Source organism: Lepidochelys olivacea (assembly GCF_965140295.1).
Source record: "Lepidochelys olivacea isolate rLepOli2 genome assembly, chromosome: 25".
NCBI lineage: Eukaryota > Metazoa > Chordata > Testudines > Cheloniidae > Lepidochelys > Lepidochelys olivacea.
In genome coordinates this window covers 14,564,511-14,582,461 of record NC_140435.1, presented here as the reverse complement: position 1 = coordinate 14,582,461, position 17,951 = coordinate 14,564,511, and the positions used below count along the sequence as shown (strand labels likewise).

The window sequence follows — 17,951 nt, the reverse complement described above, 5'->3', positions numbered from 1 at the left end:
ACCAATACCTCCTCCCACCCCACTGTCCTGCTGGCAATAGCTTATCTAAAGTGATCATCAGGTGGGCCATTTCCAGCACAAATCCAGGTTTTCTCACCCTCCACCCCCCCACACAAATTCACTCTCCTGCTGGTGATAGCCCATCCAAAGTGACAACTCTTTACACAATGTGCATGACAATCAAGTTGAGCTATTTCCTGCACAAATCCAGGTTTTCTCACATCCCCCCACCCCCATACACACACAAACTCACTCTCCTGCTGGTAATAGCTCATCCAAACTGACCACTCTTCAAGTTTAAATCCAAGTTAAACCAGAACATCTGGGGGGGGGTTAGGAAAAAACAAGAGGAAACAGGCTACCTTGCATAATGACTTAGCCACTCCCAGTCTCTATTTAAGCCTAAATTAATAGTATCCAATTTGCAAATGAATTCCAATTCAGCAGTTTCTCGCTGGAGTCTGGATTTGAAGTTTTTTTGTTTTAAGATAGCGACCTTCATGTCTGTGATTGCGTGACCAGAGAGATTGAAGTGTTCTCCGACTGGTTTATGAATGTTATAATTCTTGACATCTGATTTGTGTCCATTTATTCTTTTACGTAGAGACTGTCCAGTTTGACCAATGTATATGGCAGAGGGGCATTGCTGGCACATGATGGCATATATCACATTGGTGGATGTGCAGGTGAACGAGCCTCTGATAGTGTGGCTGATGTTATTAGGCCCTGTGATGGTGTCCCCTGAATAGATATGTGGGCACAATTGGCAACGGGCTTTGTTGCAAGGATAAGTTCCTGGGTTAGTGGTTCTGTTGTGTGGTATGTGGTTGTTGGTGAGTATTTGCTTCAGGTTGCGGGGCTGTCTGTAGGCAAGGACTGGCCTGTCTCCCAAGATTTGTGAGAGTGTTGGGTCATCCTTTAGGATAGGTTGTAGATCCTTAATAATGCGTTGGAGGGGTTTTAGTTGGGGGCTGAAGGTGACGGCTAGTGGCGTTCTGTTATCTTCTTTTTTAGGCCTGTCCTGTAGTAGGTAACTTCTGGGAACTCTTCTGGCTCTATCAATCTGTTTCTTTACTTCTGCAGGTGGGTATTGTAGTTGTAAGAAAGCTTGACAGAGATCTTGTAGGTGTTTGTCTCTGTCTGAGGGGTTGGAGCAAATGCGGTTGTATCGCAGAGCTTGGCTGTAGACGATGGATCGTGTGGTGTGGTCAGGGTGAAAGCTGGAGGCATGCAGGTAGGAATAGCGGTCAGTAGGTTTCCGGTATAGGGTGGTGTTTATGTGACCATTGTTTATTAGCACTGTAGTGTCCAGGAAGTGGATCTCTTGTGTGGACTGGACCAGGCTGAGGTTGGTGGTGGGATGGAAATTGTTGAAATCATGGTGGAATTCCTCAAGGGCTTCTTTTCCATGGGTCCAGATGATGATGTCATCAATATAGCGCAAGTAGAGTAGGGGCTTTAGGGGACGAGAGCTGAGGAAGCGTTGTTCTAAATCAGCCATAAAAATGTTGGCATACTGTGGGGCCATGCGGGTACCCATAGCAGTGCTGCTGATCTGAAGGTATACATTGTCCCCAAATGTGAAGTAGTTATGGGTAAGGACAAAGTCACAAAGTTCAGCTACCAGGTTAGCCGTGACATTATCGGGGATAGTGTTCTTGACGGCTTGTAGTCCATCTTTGTGTGGAATGTTGGTGTAGAGGGCTTCTACGTCCATAGTGGCCAGGATGGTGTTATCAGGAAGATCACCGATGGATTGAAGTTTCCTCAGGAAGTCAGTGGTGTCTCGAAGGTAGCTGGGAGTGCTGGTAGCGTAGGGCCTGAGGAGGGAGTCTACATAGCCAGACAATCCTGCTGTCAGGGTGCCAATGCCTGAGATGATGGGGCTCCCAGGATTTCCAGGTTTATGGATCTTGGGTAGTAGATAGAATATCCCAGGTCGGGGTTCCAGGGGTGTGTCTGTGCGGATTTGATCTTGTGCTTTTTCAGGAAGTTTCTTGAGCAAATGCTGTAGTTGCTTTTGGTAACTCTCAGTGGGATCAGAGGGTAATGGCTTGTAGAAACTCGTGTTGGAGAGCTGCCGAGCAGCCTCTTGTTCATATTCCGACCTATTCATGATGACAACAGCACCTCCTTTATCAGCCTTTTTGATTATGATGTCAGAGTTGTTTCTGAGGCTGTGGATGGCATTGCATTCCGCATGGCTGAGGTTATGGGGCAAGTGATGCTGCTTTTCCACAATTTCAGCCCGTGCACGTCAGCGGAAGCACTCTATGTAGAAGTCCAGTCTGCTGTTTCGACCTTCAGGAGGAGTCCACCTAGAATCCCTCTTTCTGTAGTGTTGGTAGGGAGAACTCTGTGGATTAGTATGCTGTTCAGAGGTATTTTGGAAATATTCCTTGAGTCGGAGACGTCGAAAATAGGATTCTAGGTCACCACAGAACTGTATCATGTTCGTGGGGGTGGAGGGGCAGAAGGAGAGGCCACGAGATAGAACAGCTGCTTCTGCTGGGCTGAGAGTATAGTTGGATAGGTTAACAATATTGCTAGGTGGGTTGAGGGAACCATTGCTGTGGCCCCTTGTAGCATGTAGTAGTTTAGAAAGTTTAGTGTCCTTTTTCTTTTGTAGAGAAGCAAAGTGTGCGTTGTAAATGGCTTGTCTAGTTTTAATAAAATCCAGCCACGAGGAAGCTTGTGTGGAAGGTTGGTTTTTGATGAGAGTATCCATTTTTGAGAGCTCATTCTTAATCTTTCCCTGTTTGCTGTAGAGGATGTTGATCAGGTGATTCCGCAGTTTCTTTGAGAGCGTGTGGCACAAGCTGTCGGCATAGTCTGTGTGGTATGTAGATTGTAATGGATTTTTTACCTTCAGTCCTTTTGGTACGATGTCCATCTGTTTGCATTTGGAAAGGAGGATGATGTCTGTCTGTATCTGTACAAGTTTTTTCATGCAGTTGATAGATTTCCACTCCATACGGCTAAATGCAGTGCCTTGCATAATGACAGGTTTCAGAGTAACAGCCGTGTTAGTCTGTATTCGCAAAAAGAAAAGGAGGACTTGTGGCACCTTAGAGACTAACCAATTTATTTGAGCATGAGCTTTCGTGAGCTACAGCTCCTTACAATGTGTATGATAATCAAGGTGGGCCATTTCCAGCACAAATCCAGGTTTTCTCACCCCCCCCCCCCAAACTCACTCTCCTGCTGGTAATAGCTTATCCAGAGTGACCACTCTCCTTACATTGTGTATGATAATCAAGGTGGGCCATTTCCAGCACAAATCCAGGGTTTAACAAGAACATCTGGGGGGTAGGAAAAAACAAGGGGAAATAGGCTACCTTGCATAATGACTAAGCCACTCCTAGTCTCTATTCAAGCCTAAGTTAATTGTATCCAATTTGCAAATGAATTCCAATTCAGCAGTTTCTCTCTGGAGTCTGGATTTGCAAATGTATGTTGAAATTTCTCTTACATAATGTGTTGCTAGTAACTCAGGAAAGGAAGTTACATTTCTTATATATGACTTTTAATCTATATTCCTTTAAAATATTTTAATCATGGGAAGCCTGACTCTCTTGATCTGCCTCCTTTAGGAAGGAAGGAATGCTATGACACTGTTAGGAAAAATCCTCTTTAAATTGATTGGTTGCTCCTTAACAGGGGATTTTTCTGGTCTTGGGGCTATCACAGCAGACTGTCTACTTCAAACTGCCATCTAAGCAGGCAGTCATAACAATCATCATAAAGTGATGTCAAAAGGCTTATTTTAAAAAAAAAAATCTACTTCTTGCTCCTGCCTCTGGTTTTGGCCATTCTGGAAGCAGCAGCAGTTCCTGTGTCCTGAGATGTTCTAACTCTAGAGAAGTTAATTGACTGTGGTTAGAGCCAGCAGGCCCAGCTGCAGCTGCGAGACCTAGGGAAGCTTCAAAGCAGGAAAATGTACTTTGAAGAAGACCGTTTTGAACAATGCGTTTAAGCTTTTTTTGCCTCCAAAATATGCATTTATAATTAATTTAACGGTGGCACATGGTGTTGATCTTAAAGCACTGAGTTGGCACACGCTATTGACTTGATTCAGGTTTTGTAGGAGTTGACGTGATATGATTTGCTAAATTAACCTTTGGGACAAGCAAATGAGGCTGCTATATGTATACCTTGTCCTTCCAAGAAAGCAAATTAGTTTTGTCCCGTGTGGAGTGTCTACTTACCATTCATTTATTGTAGTCAGAGTGAAGGGGGTAGGAGAATATTCTTACAGCATTCCCAAAATGTGTAGAAAATGGAAGTTGCATAAATCTCCCCCATAAATTCCTTGGAGAACACACACAGGTGTCTGTCCATCATTCTTTACACATATGCTGCAGTGGGACGCGTCAAACCCTGATTATAGCCGCGTGGATTTCCTGTTTCCCTGTGTTCAGACACCTCAAGGACTGAGTGGGAAAGGGAAGCAATTTTAACTTGGTTTTTATCACAGTGAGATCAGTTCTCCTGTTCTGCAACCCACACAAGCGTGACTTCTGGTTTCCGTGCTTATATGATATGCAAAGGTTAATGACTTTCTGCCTGGGACTAGTTGTTGGCTAATGCCCAAGTAATGGGGGTGAGGAGTGAAAGATTCCCATCAAAAAGACCCTCTCATTGTGGTGGTTTCATCAAACTGACCCAGAGCTGTGTAAATTTTTGTATTAATTGATTTAACTGGCCTTAAAAGGAAAGCTCTTTGTAAAGGTATTTAATTTTTGCCAAAAATCCTCTTGTATGAATTAATGTATTTTTGTTATCTGCTCTTTGGGGGTGAGTCATTTAGCTGTAGAACGCAGGATACAGCCACATCCACTTATATTAGCTGCCTCTGAATGCTTGAAACAGCCAAGTGACCTGTGTTTGACAAAAATGCTCCGTTAAAATAATACGGGTGTAGCACCTAGCGCAAAAACCTTAAACCTGGGCAGCACTTAGCAGGGCCAAACAAATCCATATTTCCTGGCCTGAAGCTCTGTTAGGCCTATTGTACTCATGGGTTTATGCTAGCAGTCTGCTAGGAAATCTTCAACAGCTGAAAGAGGCCTGCATAAGGAGGTCACTTGAGGACAAATTGAGAGGAGGGGGAAGGACAAGTGGCTTCCATTCCTGCAGGCGCAGTGCCCGGCGCACAGGGGTTCTGAAGCCAACCTGTAAATCGCAGCAGATGTCTGCCATTGTAAATTGTTCAGCTTCTCACAATAAACACCGATTTGTCCTCTACCAGCAAGCAGTTCTGTTCCAGGTCCCAGGCCTCCCCGGGGCCCAGCCTCACTCTTGACAGGAAATCTTTACAACTCTGACAGATCAGTTCTTGAAAACCTTGCTGTCTTATCTGTGGATGGCAATTCTCTAAGCAGACTTGTTTCTAAATGGGATATCTTTCAAAGCTTTTCTTTAAGGCACTAGTGACTCTCTTGAGTGGGTAATGCTCATCTGTCACTTTTCATATGAGAGAATATGAATAAAAACAGGATCTTTGGTTTTTTTAAAGAGTTTGTCGTCTCCTTGTCTGTAGCTGAAGTTACAAGCTGGTTGCTTTGGAAACTGAAGTCCTAGAGTATATTGTGACTTTAATAATACTTTGCCTTTCTTTAGTATCTTCAATTCATTGCTCTTAAAGCCCTTGATAGAGAGAAACAGATCCAGCCCCTCTGCGAGATGGGTGATATTATCCTGCCTTCACAGATAGGGTAACAGAGGCCCAGAAGTGAAGGTCACAAAGCCAAGTCAGTAGCAGAGCAGGGATTACCATTTGAGTAATGATTCCTCTTGGATGGGGACTGGAACAAGGGACAGAAGCATGGTTCAGCACAGGTCTAACAAATGTCCCGTGTCTGGGGGCCAGAGTGGGGAAAGAGAAGGACAGAACATGCTCTCATTAGAGCATATAACATCCTCTCAAGTCCATTATTATAAGTGGTGTTTAGTCTCCTGATTCACTTTGCTGTGCCTTCCTGGTTTATTATGCTCTCCTTCAGAGGAGGGTTCAAATCTGTGGTCTTCAGAGACAGTGAGCTGGAGTTCTTTCATCTGCTTTACTGTCTGTTGCTGAAGCTTGGTTACTAAAGGTTTCGTTAAATTGGCCCCAATATTGGGGATTGAGAATGGGATTGGGAGAGTCTCATGAGCCGAACAGTAGTGACCTGATGCTCTTTCCATTTGATGGCCTGTGTGAAATGAGTTGATGGGGAGATGGTCACTTTCAAAAGAAGAATACCAGCCCGACTGATGGGGCAGTTTGCATAGAGACCACTAGGCATGAAGACGGCTCCCTCCAGGCTGGAGTTGCAGCCTGCTGGTAGAATAACATGGGGAAGCCTTGCATTGTTGCTGATCCTGCTTAAAGTTATTTTGGCTGGAATTTTCAAGGCAGTGAATGGGCTCCTTTAAAAACCCCAGGCCTTGTAGGTAGGACTCCAGGAGCCTGGGCTGTAAACATGGCACCTTTCAATGCCCTGAATCCAAAGTGAGTGGACTGTTCCTGAGTGATGCTCCTGCTGAAGTGGTTGAGAGGATTTCCCCTGAAGCCAACAGCTGATATCAACCCAGTGAACCTCCTGGGGTGAATGCCACTAGAAAATGCATCAAAGGGTTCATTCCTATCCATGTTAATTGGGTGGGATTACTATTGGGGGAGGGGGAAGTGATGTAAAAAGTGCAACCAACGCTTTAAAATGACAAAAAGCCTTTTGTGCTTGTTTCTTGGCAAACCTGCTTTTCAGGAGGGGACGGGGTAAAGAGGGGTGTATCCGTGGTCGTTTGCAAACCCTGCAGTTGAATCTCCTTTCCCTTCCTCTCTTGCAGTGTGGCCCCAGGAAGAGTACATTGTGGAGTATTCTTTGGAGTACGGGTTTTTACGCCTGTCTCAGAGCACTCGTCAGCGTCTCAGCATCCCAGTCATGGTGGTGACACTAGGTATGTAAGGGACATGACTGGGGTTCACGCATTAGTTGACAAGACTCTTCTAAAATGCCTACATGCTGTTTGCCAACATCCCAGTTTTAGCCATGCCCCCACATACCTACCTTTGCTTCAGTCGCACAGAACCTGGAGGGGACCCTCATTCAGAGAAGGGCTGTCTTTCCAATACAATGCCAAGGCATCCATTACTGAGTCTGAATCTAAGCAATCCGTTTCGCTATCCGAGTCCTAGCGTTATTTTCTAGAGCAGTTGTCTCTTCCAGGAAGGAATCTGAAGAAACCAAACCTAAACTCTGCCCAATTTGTATTATTTTGTTGCTTTTCCTCCTTTGCTTTAAGCTTTAGAGGCTAGAAACAAAATAGCCTGCAGCCCTCCGAGACCATGCTACTTAACACTTGTGATGCACAACATTGATGCCTGTTGTCAGGAGCAATTATACCTTTCAGAGACCATGTTGAGCATGTCTCCTTAGCACTGATGTTTATCTCTAATCATCTCTGCATCCTGCATAGCCACAGGGACCATTATCCTGTGACAGCATTCTCTTAAGTTTCCAAGGAATAAGTGTAGTCTTATACCTTCTAGTGCCAAAAATCCTAATTAATCAGATGCCAAAATATGTGCAACAATCAGATTAGAAAAGGAGTACTTGTGGCACCTTAGAGACTAACCAATTTATTTGAGCATGAGCTTTCGTGAGCTACAGCTCACTTCATCGGATGCATACCGTGGAAACGGTATTAGATTGATTAGACATTAGTGCAAGAGAGTGGTACGGTTCTGCTGTAGTAAATGGTGATTACATGGCAGACAACACATGGGTCTACGTTAAAGGTAGGTGGTGTTTTTATTTGGTCTGATCATTCAGATTCCTACATAAGCTCCCTACCTGCCTTACTGAAAATGGCTTGCATTTGTATTCCACCTTTCATCTAGATGGATCCCAGCTGCATTGTGAGCAATTACATGTGTTTACATGCATTCAAATGAGTTTTATAACCATCCATCTCACTGTCCTTACCCTTCCTGATTGTTTCTGTCATGTGAAGAGCTTCTGTTCATATCGGCTGTTCTCATCCAACTGCAAAAGCCAATGTTTCTACGGTACTATGCCTACTGTCCTGCTAAAAGGCTCAGACAAGTGAGCGCCTTGCTTAGCTGGGCAAGTGCAGCACTTCCGCTGGCCTAAGAGTCTAAGCCTGGGAATCCAATTCTGTTTGCGCACATAGCACCGCAGAGCGTCGGATGGGTCTTGATGTAAATAGTAACAAGCAGAGTTTCCTGCTCCGTGGTTTGACCTCTGATTGAACAGAGTGAATCTTCTTTGCCTTTCATGCAGACCCCACCAGAGACCAGTGCTTTGGAGACCGATTTAGTCGCCTGCTGCTGGACGAGTTCCTGGGTTACGATGACATTCTAATGTCCAGTGTGAAAGCTTTAGCTGAAAACGAAGAGAACAAAGGTAAAGGCACCAGGAAACAATTTTGTGGTGGAATATTTGGAGGAGGTGCTTTCAGTCTGTGGGTGCATGAATGGTGTGCCCTGGCTGTTGACTGTGCCCTAGTACTGAGAATGGTTCCCCGGCTCCATGGGGAGATTATCACCTGGCAAGTAAAATGAACCAAGTGTGAGAAGAGAGAGGATAATGGCCACAAGGAAGACTTTCTCCTGCCACATGCTGAATAAGAATGAAGGATGCACCACTATGGGAAGCTCAACCGATCATTTATTGTTTAATCAGACCGGGCTCCTCTGTTTCTTCCAGGTTTCCTCCGCAACGTGGTGTCTGGGGAGCACTATCGCTTTGTCAGCATGTGGATGGCTAGGACGTCATACCTAGCTGCCTTCGTCATCATGGTCATATTTGTAAGTAAAACGGTTTGTGTTGCCTGGATTTCTGGACTAGGGCTTGAAAGGGATTTAAGATTGAATTTTGGTAACTTTCTTATGTGCCCTAATTTGTATTAACACAAGAGGCCACGGCTACTTTTACTAAATACACTCACAATCTTTTTTGCAAATGCAGAATTGACCCAGATGAAACCAATAAGCAAAGGAGGCTGAGATCATAGATGCCAAACCACTATGCCTATAGTTAGGACAGTGTTCCTTCTTCCTTTGATAATCTAATGGCTGGTGAGAGGAGGTGTTTAAATATATTTCTCATGAAGATAAATCAGTCCTGTGTGATCTTTCTCAGAGAGACAGTGTGGCCTAGCTGGAGGTGCACAGAACTGGAACAGAGCTGGAACTTTGGGTTCTGTTCTCGACTCTGTTACAGATTTGTACTTTGATTTTGGGGCATCACTTTAGCTGCAGTAGGAGTCTAGTTCTGACAGGTTAACTACATGCCTATCTCTTTCACAGGGGCAGCATGTGGTTTAATTACTGTTTGTAACGTGCCAAAGAAGCGCTACTTAAAGCGTGAAATGTGCAGTACAGTCTTGAGCTTTGTTACAGTGCTAAGAAAAATCCACACAAGCCAGAAAAATTCTTAGTTAACATAGATTCTAAGCTCAGAAGGGTCTCTTATGATCTTCTAGTCTGACCTCCTGCATAGCCCAGGCCAAAGAACCTCACAAGTACATGTCATAGTTTGCAGGTTAACTGTGCCCTCTGCGGTCTGCTCAGGGGCACCCCTTTACATCTCAAACTTCTAGCCATCACCTCTCTGTGGGCAAAGTACTGCAACTCTCTTCCTCCAGACTGAGAATTTAGCCTTCAATTCCTTCTGCCCTTCAGTGTGCATATCCCAGCAAATAAGACCTTAGCTCATCCCCTGTAGTTCTTCACTCTTTCTCAAGGGCTAGGACAGTGAATGCCAGTGACCAAACATAGCATAAAACAATAAACATGCTCAGTTTACTAGGTGTTTCCAGACCCTGGCATGCTTCCCAGTCCTTCGGATCCTTCCAGCTGGATTGTACCCTCTTGGTTACAATCTTGTCAGTTATTGGATCAACTTGAGGGATTCTGAGTCAATTCAGCTGAGCCTTTGTACCAGAAGCCTTTCTTAGTCTCCTGGGCCTCTGGAACCCAGTCTGAACCAGTATATGCAAAAATCCCCAGGAGGTGGTTCCTCTTTGGAGTTGGGTACCCCTGTCCCAGGATTTGCTGTAATGGCCCCTCACTGATCTTCATTCCTGGAGAAGGTTTGGCAACCCTCCCCCATGGAGCCAGAATACAATTGCTGGCTCACAGAGATACAGATAACGTTTTTAAAACTTAGTACCGTAGACTCAGATCTCATGTGTCTGTAATATCTGTCTCAGTGCATCCCACATGCCATGATGGAGCATCAGCATGAACTCTGTATCTATGGGAAAACCAGCTTCCCAGGGTAGTCCAGTTCTAATCCTGATCTGTTTTGCTTTTTCAGACCCTGTCAGTCTCAATGCTGTTGCGCTACTCTCATCATCAGATCTTTGTCTTCATTGGTAAGTGCTTCTAAATCTCACTCCTACAAGTTGTTTCTCTTGGGATAATGCCATGCCCTGGTGAACACTCACTACCTTTTGGAGGGCAAGAAAAGAGCTTAGTGTCTTTCGTGGAGCTGAGCTGACTTGAGACAGTCGATTCTTTATCCCATTCATCATCCTGGAGCTGGGAAAACACAGTAACATTTTCCAAAGGTTACTCATCCCGGAAGCTGACAGGGCATGACTTTGGCCACCTGGAGTACGCTGCTTAGTGACCACAGGACAGAATCTGTCTGAGTGTAAACGCAGCTCCATTGACTTCTAGACTCCTTTTCTTCCTGCTTACATCAGATGTGAATTTAGCCTTAAATCTCCAGACAAATATGCTCTTTAAGTTGCCCTTTGTGACCATTCCCCTCTTATCTGAGGTTGGATGAATGCAAATCCCGTGTTTCAGGGCATGGCCTAATGCCCAGGGGTCAAAAAACCATTGTCCCAAAGGTGCAGCCCTGGTGCCTTCTGGGGGATTTAGTCTTCCTCTGCAGCAGTGGGTGTAGGTCATTACCGGGGCAGGATTTGTTAGACCAGTGGCCTGCCCCAGTGTGGGCCTGTATGTACTGTGAGCTGTAAGCCATTCGCGGCCGTACTGTCTCCTGCATCTAGCTCTCAAGGTGGTTTGTGGCGTGTTACTCTGCTCCGTGAGCTGCTGAGAGCCCTTCATGGTTTGCTTTCCTTCTTGCAGTGGACCTCTTACAGATGCTGGAAATGAACATGACTATTGCATTCCCTGCTGCTCCCTTACTCACTGTCATTTTGGCTCTAGTAGGTAAGAACATGGATTTACTCCTTACGCAAAGGAAGAACCCTGAGCATGTCCGAAACAAACTTAGTGTAGCAAGCCATGTTGGGGTGCATTGAACACACACAATCCGCCCCTGCCCCTTGTACCTTAGGTCACTGCGGGGGTTAATGTTCTCATTCCCTGCAGGGAGGTCATGTCATGGAACTTGGTGTGACCATGTTATAAGGTTTTGGGTTTTTTTTTTTTTTTGGTCCTAGTCTCCAGTAGAAATATACCCACACTCGGGTTAGGGCTGGTGAGGATTAGTGATTCTCAGAGCTGTGCATTGGGCTGGAGGTAATCCACATCGTGTATGTACATCATGTATAGCTTGATCCACTTCTCCATCTCTCACGTTCCTGACCTATGTCCTACACCCACAAAACTTCATTTAAAAACAATAAATCCTGGGCTGTGGCTAATGTTATAGCTGAAGATCCCAGTCAGCAAGGAAATCTTTGTGCTTTACCTCATCTGCTGTTAGAAACCAGCTCCATTGTGCCTGCTTGCATTTGCTTTGCAATCCAGCAAATGCACCATAGCACCAGTTACTAGATAGCGTTAACTCCGGGTGCACTCTTGGTTCTGGAGAATGGCTAGCTGGGATTACCCAGTGCCCAGGCCCCACAGCTAGTTGACATGTCAGTGTTTTCTGTCCGGCAGGCATGGAAGCCATTATGTCAGAGTTCTTCAATGACACCACCACTGCCTTTTATATCATCCTCATTGTGTGGCTGGCGGACCAGTATGATGCCATCTGTTGCCACACCAATACTAGTAAGCGGCATTGGCTAAGGTAAGAGAGTTGCCCATTCTCCTTCTAGCATGTGCGCTTCCATCAGCTAGCGATGTGCTTCAGGCCTATATTGCATGCTGCTTTATTCTGCGATGTGAGGCTTCTTTAAAATTTTCATCAGGCGGTGCTGGGTTGGCTTCCATTTCGGATGACTACTCTTTTCCCTTCTTGACTCCCAGTGTTCCTGCGTCTGAAGCCCAATTGCTTTCCCCACATTCAGGAGGCAAGTTGGCTCTTTCCTGTGTAACTATTAGGAAGTCTCCCTTTAAAACCGATTCAGACATTTGCCCACTTGTCGGTCCTGCTCTGTGTTTAGATGTCTGCTGAGAAACACTGATGTCTGCTGAGAAAGTCAAGAGTACCCATTAATCAGCTGCTCAGTGGGAAATCCCTGCCCAAGGCTGGGGTGGATGGGTTGTCTCTGTGGTTATGTCCTGTTCCTTATTGTCCCTTCTCTTTCCAGGTTCTTCTACTTGTATCACTTTGCCTTCTATGCATACCACTACCGATTTAATGGGCAGTACAGCAGCCTGGCTCTAGTCACCTCATGGCTTTTCATCCAGGTAAGCAGTGGCCTTCTTTTGCTGCTCCTTAGGTAGAAGAGTGGAGACAGATCTATGTCTTAGTGCTAATTCTGCCCGTGGTCACTTTGTTAACCTTATGAGGGAGCTGGATAGAAATCTAGGGCTTACAATATCAAGTCAGAAACTGATCAGGCCACTTGTATGGCTATGCATGGATGGACACAGACTAGAGTAAATTACCCCCAAGTCACTGACTGCCACAATGTAGACTATAAAAGCTGTTACAAAGCAGGGTTTGAACAGACATCTTTACTTAACCAAGAGATTTGTGCGCTTCCTGGGAACATGAGAATAGAGGGTGGATGAAACTGCCAAATCTCTTAAGATACAGGGCCTTGGACTTCTAGGTCATGGGCTCAAATCTGGCTGTGGCCATTATTGACTTAAAGTTGGACCCATAAAATGGCTGAGAGTTAATGGCAAGTGAGTTTTGAGGGGGGAGTGTCTCAGTCAAATACCGACTGGATAGCTGTCCAGAGGACATAAGGCACCTTCCTAAATGATATCTTTGTGAGGGTTGTGACTCGGGGGCCAGGGACTGAATGGGCATATGCTGAACTCCCAGGTGACGCCTGTGGTGATGGTTGAATGGTGTTGAGGAAGCTTGCGCTGCTGCCTGATGTCCCTGCTCTGTGGCTAGAGGCCTTGAGTGTCCCTGGGTGATGACCTGACACCTCTCACCAGCTGTGAGCCTGCAGTCAGCTGTCCATAGAAACTCCAGATATTCCTGGCTGCCTTCTTCCTCCCCATCCCTCCTTAAGAGGCTTGGATTCTGTGGTTCTCTGGTTGGTTGCAGGGCTTTTATGACCTCACTAAGCTGCTGGAGAGGCCTCTAGGGACCACAGTGGAAGGTGGAAAATCCTTCCCAAAATGTCTAGGTTTGACTCTAAATCCAGAATGTTTCTGGTTCCCGTATGAGTCAGAGCAGCCTAGCTACTCCCCTGCTCTTGTGGTTACAACAGTTAAGGGAACCAATCCGCAGACTTTCTACAGGGCTGCAGCAAAAACCTTCTTGGCCAACAAGTAACCCCTTTCCCTTTGCGTTCCCTAGCACTCCATGATCTATTTCTTCCATCATTATGAGCTGCCAGCCATCCTCCAGCAGATTAGAATCCAAGAGATGCTGCTGCAGAACCAGCAGGTGGGTCAAGGGACCCAAACAACACTTCAGGACAACCTCAACAACAATACGACGGCTGCCCCCACTGACATGGGCGGCAGGCGGCCCCATCCAGGAGCGAGTCCAGCCGCAGACAGCAGCAGCCCCAGTTCTCTGGCCCCCAGCGAGGATCCCAGGGCTGTTGCCATTGCAGCTGCTACAGCCTCTTCTGTAGGGAGTGATCTGAACTGGGTAGCTGAAACTGCTGCTGTCATCACAGAAGCCTCGTTTCTGTCTGACCTGAGCACAACCCTCTTGGAGCCGAACGTGGTGAACGAAACCATGTCCAGTGGGAGCCCACAGGATGCTGCTGTCGCTGCTGCTTCAAGCTTGGTAGCCCAAATTCGAGTCGGTAGCGACCACGTGGAGACTGCTGTGGGCTCCGTTACTATTGAGGTCTCTTCAGCAGCGGTGGTTACTGCAACTGATGCACCCCCTGGGGCAGAAGACACACCAGCTACCCCCCTTGCCAGTGCCCCCCTTGTCCCAGCACAGGAGGATGGTGCATCTGTCCCCAGTCCTTCCCTTCCGAAGCAGACTGCGGCTGCAGGGGAGTCATTCAGCCAAGCAGAACCTAGCGGAAAGGACTATGTTGCAAACAGTAACCTGGCAGAGACCCCTCAGCCCCTCATGCAAGATACTGATCTGGTCAAGCATTTGGATAGTGCTTTTGGGGACCATGGGGAGACCACCCCCTGCCCAACAGCAGTGGACAGTACAGCCTGCTCCGAAACTCACTCGGAACCAGAGTCCAGGAGCCTGTCCTGAGCCCGTTCTCTCATTGATCTCTGGCAGTCCAGAAGGAATCTGGATTTCTTGTTTCTCCCCAGGCCTGACCCATAATTCCTTTTAGTGAAGGCAGAGCAGCTGGAGTGCAGTAAAGATTCCATACATTTCTCTCCTGGACTGTAAGTGTGTGTGTGTAAAAGGGACAGACTAGCTGGGAGCCATTAATGCCCAGCATCCCTCTGCAACTAGACCTGCAGAGAGGTTGTTCACCGCATGCAAGCTGCTGGGCCCCACGTTTTTCTTAAGCCATTGGCAGACAACAGGGCTGCCGGATTGGTCACTTGGGCTAGTCAATGTCACAGTTCTGTGGTCCCCACTCCTTCCTCCCACCCCTCTTGTGTTGCTCTCACAAGGAAGGACTTCCAGTAGTACTGGCTGGATCAGCAGCTGGGGACTGAGTCATTAGCCTTACTTGCCTTTGCAAGTGTGACCCAAATTGTACTAAACAATTTTTTTTGTTTTAACCCCCCCAAAAAAAAATCTTAGTGTGATGAGTTGCATCTAGTGTGGTGTATTCCTGGAAAGAGAGGCTGGAAAGCTCATCAACTGAAATGGAAATGAACCTCGGGGGCAGTCAGAAACCACTTGCTGGAGCTAAGTCATTTCCTTTCATCATGGGAGTTTTGGTGGATGCTGCTTGACATCTTCACTCTGACAGTTTGGTAGTGCCTAGCTGACTTTGTCCACAACTGTCTCCCTGTTCTCTGCTCTTGTTCCTCACCAGCCATGTGGGCCTTGACTGTAGAGGGGTTTTTTGGCTACTTAACAAAGGAGTAAAGTTGACTGTTGCAAAGACAAATTATATATATAGCTCTATCTATTTTTAGAAAGATGTAGAGGTTTTAAAGGGTGAGACACAAGTCTGTATTAATATTGGGGAGAAGATACAGGTGGCAGTTTCTTGGCGTTCCTATCTTTTAGAACTGCAGTTTAACAGAATGTGTGTGTGGCGGGCAGGGGGTGTTAACGTCTCCTTTGGAGATCCACAGAAGGCAGCAGAGGGCATCAGCAAGCTTGGCCCTCCACTAGGGAAAGTGCATCTTAAGCCCTGTGCCCTTCTGCCAGATTTCATCGCAGACGAGAAGCTGGGAATAAGGCTTCGATTAGCTGTAGTTAAGCATCTTCTTGCTGCCCTCTCCCTCTGACCTCTTACCAGTGGCCAGCCTGTCCTGGGAGAGGTGAAACGTGAGGCTGTTTTCCTGTGCTAACAGCTCTCCGAGAGCCAGTCAGCTGTGCCTGAGCTGATAGGTTCATACCGCTTCCCCCTGCAGGTTGGTGGCAGGGGTGTGCTTGTAACCATCTAGGCTGATTCTGGGATGGATCCCCATAGCTATCCTCCCTTTTCCATTCCCGCTGCACCCCCACAAGGAGAGCAGCTCTTTCTGCCACATGGCCTCTCGGCAGGGGCTCTCTGAATCTAGCACCTTAAATGCATAGCCCATAGACTGGGTAAGCTAGAGGGGAGCTAGTGCCAGAGGCTGTGGCCTGAAAACGTTAGGAATTGAACTATAGCTTCGTAATTCCTGAAGGAGCCATCAGGGACGCATGTGTATAGCCCTGTCACCACACAGCTCTGCTCTTTGCTTTGGTGGCTTAACCTGTTTTTTCAGTGCCTTGTCCCATGCGTGGGACACCTTCACATCCTAAGATTGGGCCCTTCCACAAGTCGAGAAACCCCTTTGGCACAGGGCCAGAAGGGGAGACTGCAGGTAGAAAACTGTTACTCATGATGGTTCAGTAGAAAAGGAAAGGACCCAAACACTGAAGCCAAGAAGAAATTTAGATACCCCCCCCCCTCCTTTCCTTCTTGGCAAGAAGGAAGCCTGGAGCACTGTCCTGCTGAAAGGAAGAGGCAAAGCTAGCTCTGAGATTAGTGTCTCACCCTGGTAGACTGTAGTTTGCCCAAGGGCTGTCTGTCTCTATACCTTTTTACTAACTAGTTCTAGTGGGTGACATCTGGTACCCAAGTTAGAGAGGCTGCATTAGGAACCATCCTGTTATCGGCCGCAGAGTTTTCTAGTTCGCATACCAGTGCAGGCTGAGCCCATCCTGGGAGCTGCTCCCTTTGGAGAAGGGTTTGTGGTAAGTGGTGTCCAGTTCCCCCAGCAAGGCTCTGAGAGGGGAGAAAAACTCAGGAAAAGGTAGCGTATGTAGTGGAAAAGGGAAGTGCCAAGGGGGAGGGTGGGGCTTAGGCCCTCTAGATTAGAGGGGAGGTGGGAGGCATGTCTCAAGGGGGATGGAGACCAAGCTGTGGAATTGTCCTTGGGCTCTATCCTTGTCTACAGGAGCTAATCAGCCCTCATCTGGAGTTTCCTTCCTGTCTGATCAGTCCCAGGAATGAGGCCCTCAGGTATTTCCACTGCTTACCACACAGGGCAGGTGGATGGGGAATTGGGGTGTGATCGAAGGATTTGCCATGTCAGTGGCTGCCCAGCGCAAAGGGGTTTCTGACAGTATCTCAGCTCTCTCTTTCTCTGCCTTTCCTCCCCAGAAACCCATTTAGGGAGTAGATGCTGCTGCTGGAGGTGGAGTGTGCATGCCAGGGCCTGGTATGTTGGTGGACCCCTCTCGCTACACCCAGCCTCCCCAGGAGCAAGACCGGGTCCAGCCAACAACTCTCCCCTCAATTATTTGATGCTGCTTCTAGGCAGCTGGGCTCCTTGCGAACAGGTTGTAAAGGTCAGAGAGCACAAGCCAGCAGAAACAGCTGTAGGATTTTAGGGGGGGAAATGAACCAAATCATTTGCTGAATGAAGGGTAGAGTTCATTCTATTTAATTAATGTAAAAAATGTGTTTGTATATATATAATAAATATTATCTCTAACCTCTTCAGTGCTGCCGCTTTGCGAACGGTCGTGCAGGGGTTCTGGGCAGGCTGGATCTGTGAGGCTCTGGTCTTCATTCTGGGCAGTGTCACATACACTTAGCTCCTAGGTCTAAGAGACTTACTGCTGTCATAGTATCTGAGCACCTCCCTACCCCGGAGGTAGGGCACTTTCTTTGTTACAGATGGGGAGCTGAGACACTGATTAAGTGACTTGCCTGGGGAGTCTGTGGTGGAGCAGGGAATTGCCCCAGGGTCTTCCAGGCCAACCTTCCCCCCACCCTACGCACAGCACTGGAGGAACAGAAGAGCAACCAGCCTTTGGCTTGAGGCACATTGCACAACCATATGGAGAAGATGCTGCTGCACTTCTGTAGCTAGTTCTCCAAACTATGTTGAGGACTTGGGAGCCTAAATATTTTTGAGGGCCTGGGCCTGAACCCCCTGGGTTTCCATCTCTCAGATTTACTGACCTCCCTTTAAAAACAGCTTGACAGCACCTTTTGGACTTTTAATGCTGCAGGGCTCATGGTCAGTCACCCTCTTATGTGTATGGACTGCTACATTCTCATACCTACATCTCTGATCT

At 47.0% G+C, this 17,951-nt stretch overlaps 2 protein-coding genes across 6 annotated transcripts in view; one reads left to right on the top strand and one right to left on the bottom strand.

Moving 5' to 3' along the window:
* TMEM259 (transmembrane protein 259) overlaps window positions 1–17,889 on the top strand; it is a gene marked incomplete at its 3' end in the record, with an annotated part of 32,531 nt that extends 14,642 nt beyond the window's left edge. For 2 of the 3 annotated variants that reach the window (XM_084614458.1, XM_084614457.1), the window contains exons 4-11: window positions 6,832–6,942; window positions 8,289–8,411; window positions 8,715–8,815; window positions 10,329–10,386; window positions 11,111–11,194; window positions 11,873–12,005; window positions 12,469–12,568; window positions 13,641–17,889. In XM_084614458.1, coding sequence (XP_084470584.1) covers window positions 6,832–6,942; window positions 8,289–8,411; window positions 8,715–8,815; window positions 10,329–10,386; window positions 11,111–11,194; window positions 11,873–12,005; window positions 12,469–12,568; window positions 13,641–14,516 — 1,586 coding nt within the window. Of the gene's footprint in view, window positions 1–6,831; window positions 6,943–8,288; window positions 8,412–8,714; window positions 8,816–10,328; window positions 10,387–11,110; window positions 11,195–11,872; window positions 12,010–12,468; window positions 12,569–13,640 lie in introns of those variants that run through there. The other variant, XM_084614459.1, reaches the window with a different exon arrangement.
* Window positions 1,575–17,951, bottom strand: part of GRIN3B (glutamate ionotropic receptor NMDA type subunit 3B) — a 43,248-nt gene continuing 26,871 nt past the window's right edge. Inside the window, exon 10 of one of the 3 annotated variants that reach the window (XM_084614452.1) lies at window positions 1,575–3,031. In XM_084614452.1, coding sequence (XP_084470578.1) covers window positions 3,010–3,031 — 22 coding nt within the window. In that variant the 3' untranslated portion in view covers window positions 1,575–3,009. Of the gene's footprint in view, window positions 3,032–8,268; window positions 8,391–17,951 lie in introns of those variants that run through there. The other 2 variants (XM_084614455.1, XM_084614454.1) reach the window with 2 other exon arrangements.